Source organism: Seriola lalandi, unplaced genomic scaffold (genome assembly GCF_002814215.2).
Source record: "Seriola lalandi dorsalis isolate HSWRI2012SDOR001 ecotype SW California unplaced genomic scaffold, Sedor1 jcf7180002054947, whole genome shotgun sequence".
NCBI classification, from domain to species: domain Eukaryota; kingdom Metazoa; phylum Chordata; class Actinopteri; order Carangiformes; family Carangidae; genus Seriola; species Seriola lalandi.
Window position 1 is genome coordinate 57,968 of NW_019525498.1, and position 902 is coordinate 58,869.

Sequence of the window (902 nt, forward strand, 5' to 3'; positions counted from 1 at the left end):
TTTCTAAATGGCTAAACAACTTTCATTAGGAAGGTGCTGAAGCTGCCAGGATCCTCTGCAAAGTAAACATGGGGCTGGTAAAACCCAGCTGAGGGTCAGCAGGTCTACATGATGTTCTGCCTCGTTTCCCTCTCACTGAACTGAACATGTCCAACCTCAGCTTCTATCAGGACGTCTCACTGTGATCAATGTTGAAGAATCAGGGGAAGATTGTCTGTATTTACTTCTTTACCTCATGTACATGTGCAGTAAGTACTCCCATTCAGTGTAACCAACATACAGGATTATGTAAAACCAGTAAAACTCCCCAGATTCACAATTCTGTCATTAATATTTCCTTTGCCATTGTCTATAACAGAGATAACAAAATACAAAACAAAGTCCTCCCTGTTGAATCAGTGTTGAATTAGTGCCCTGCATTTTGATTGGTTTACATTACAAAGGAATAAAACTGTGACATACAGAGTTTAATAGTTCACACTGGTGTCTGTCTCTTATACACATCTCTGACATCAACATCAACCAACAATGTTTTATTAGTAAGATTTCATCTTTCAGTCTATTTTCCATCTCAAACTCATCACCTGCAGCTGGCTCCAGAAAACCATGTGAACACTGATCTGAGGTCTGTGTGATGTTCACACACTCTGTTTATAGAAACACCAGTTTCTGTGTGAAAAATTGAGGATGTCTGGTATTTGTGCAGATGTATCACACATCTGGCCCCAGGTCTGCCATTCAGGGAGGAAGTGGAAGATAAATCCACCTCAGCTCACTTTACTCAACGTTTCAACATCTTTGTGACATTAATTATGGCCTGTTGTGTTTATGATTTGTAGGTTTATTAAACACATCAGAGAAGAAAACTGAAGGTTTCCTGAACACAACTTATATCAGTCAAA

The 902-nt window shown here is 39.4% G+C and overlaps 1 protein-coding gene across 1 annotated transcript in view; it reads right to left on the reverse strand.

The window, feature by feature from the left end:
- LOC111645227 (stonustoxin subunit beta-like) overlaps nucleotides 1–237 on the reverse strand; it is a 3,155-nt gene extending 2,918 nt beyond the window's left edge. Inside the window, exon 1 of the mRNA XM_087170416.1 lies at nucleotides 233–237. Within this exon, the coding sequence (XP_087026542.1) occupies nucleotides 233–237 (5 nt within the window). The remainder of the gene's footprint in view (nucleotides 1–232) is intronic.
- Between the last annotated feature and the right edge of the window lie 665 nt (nucleotides 238–902).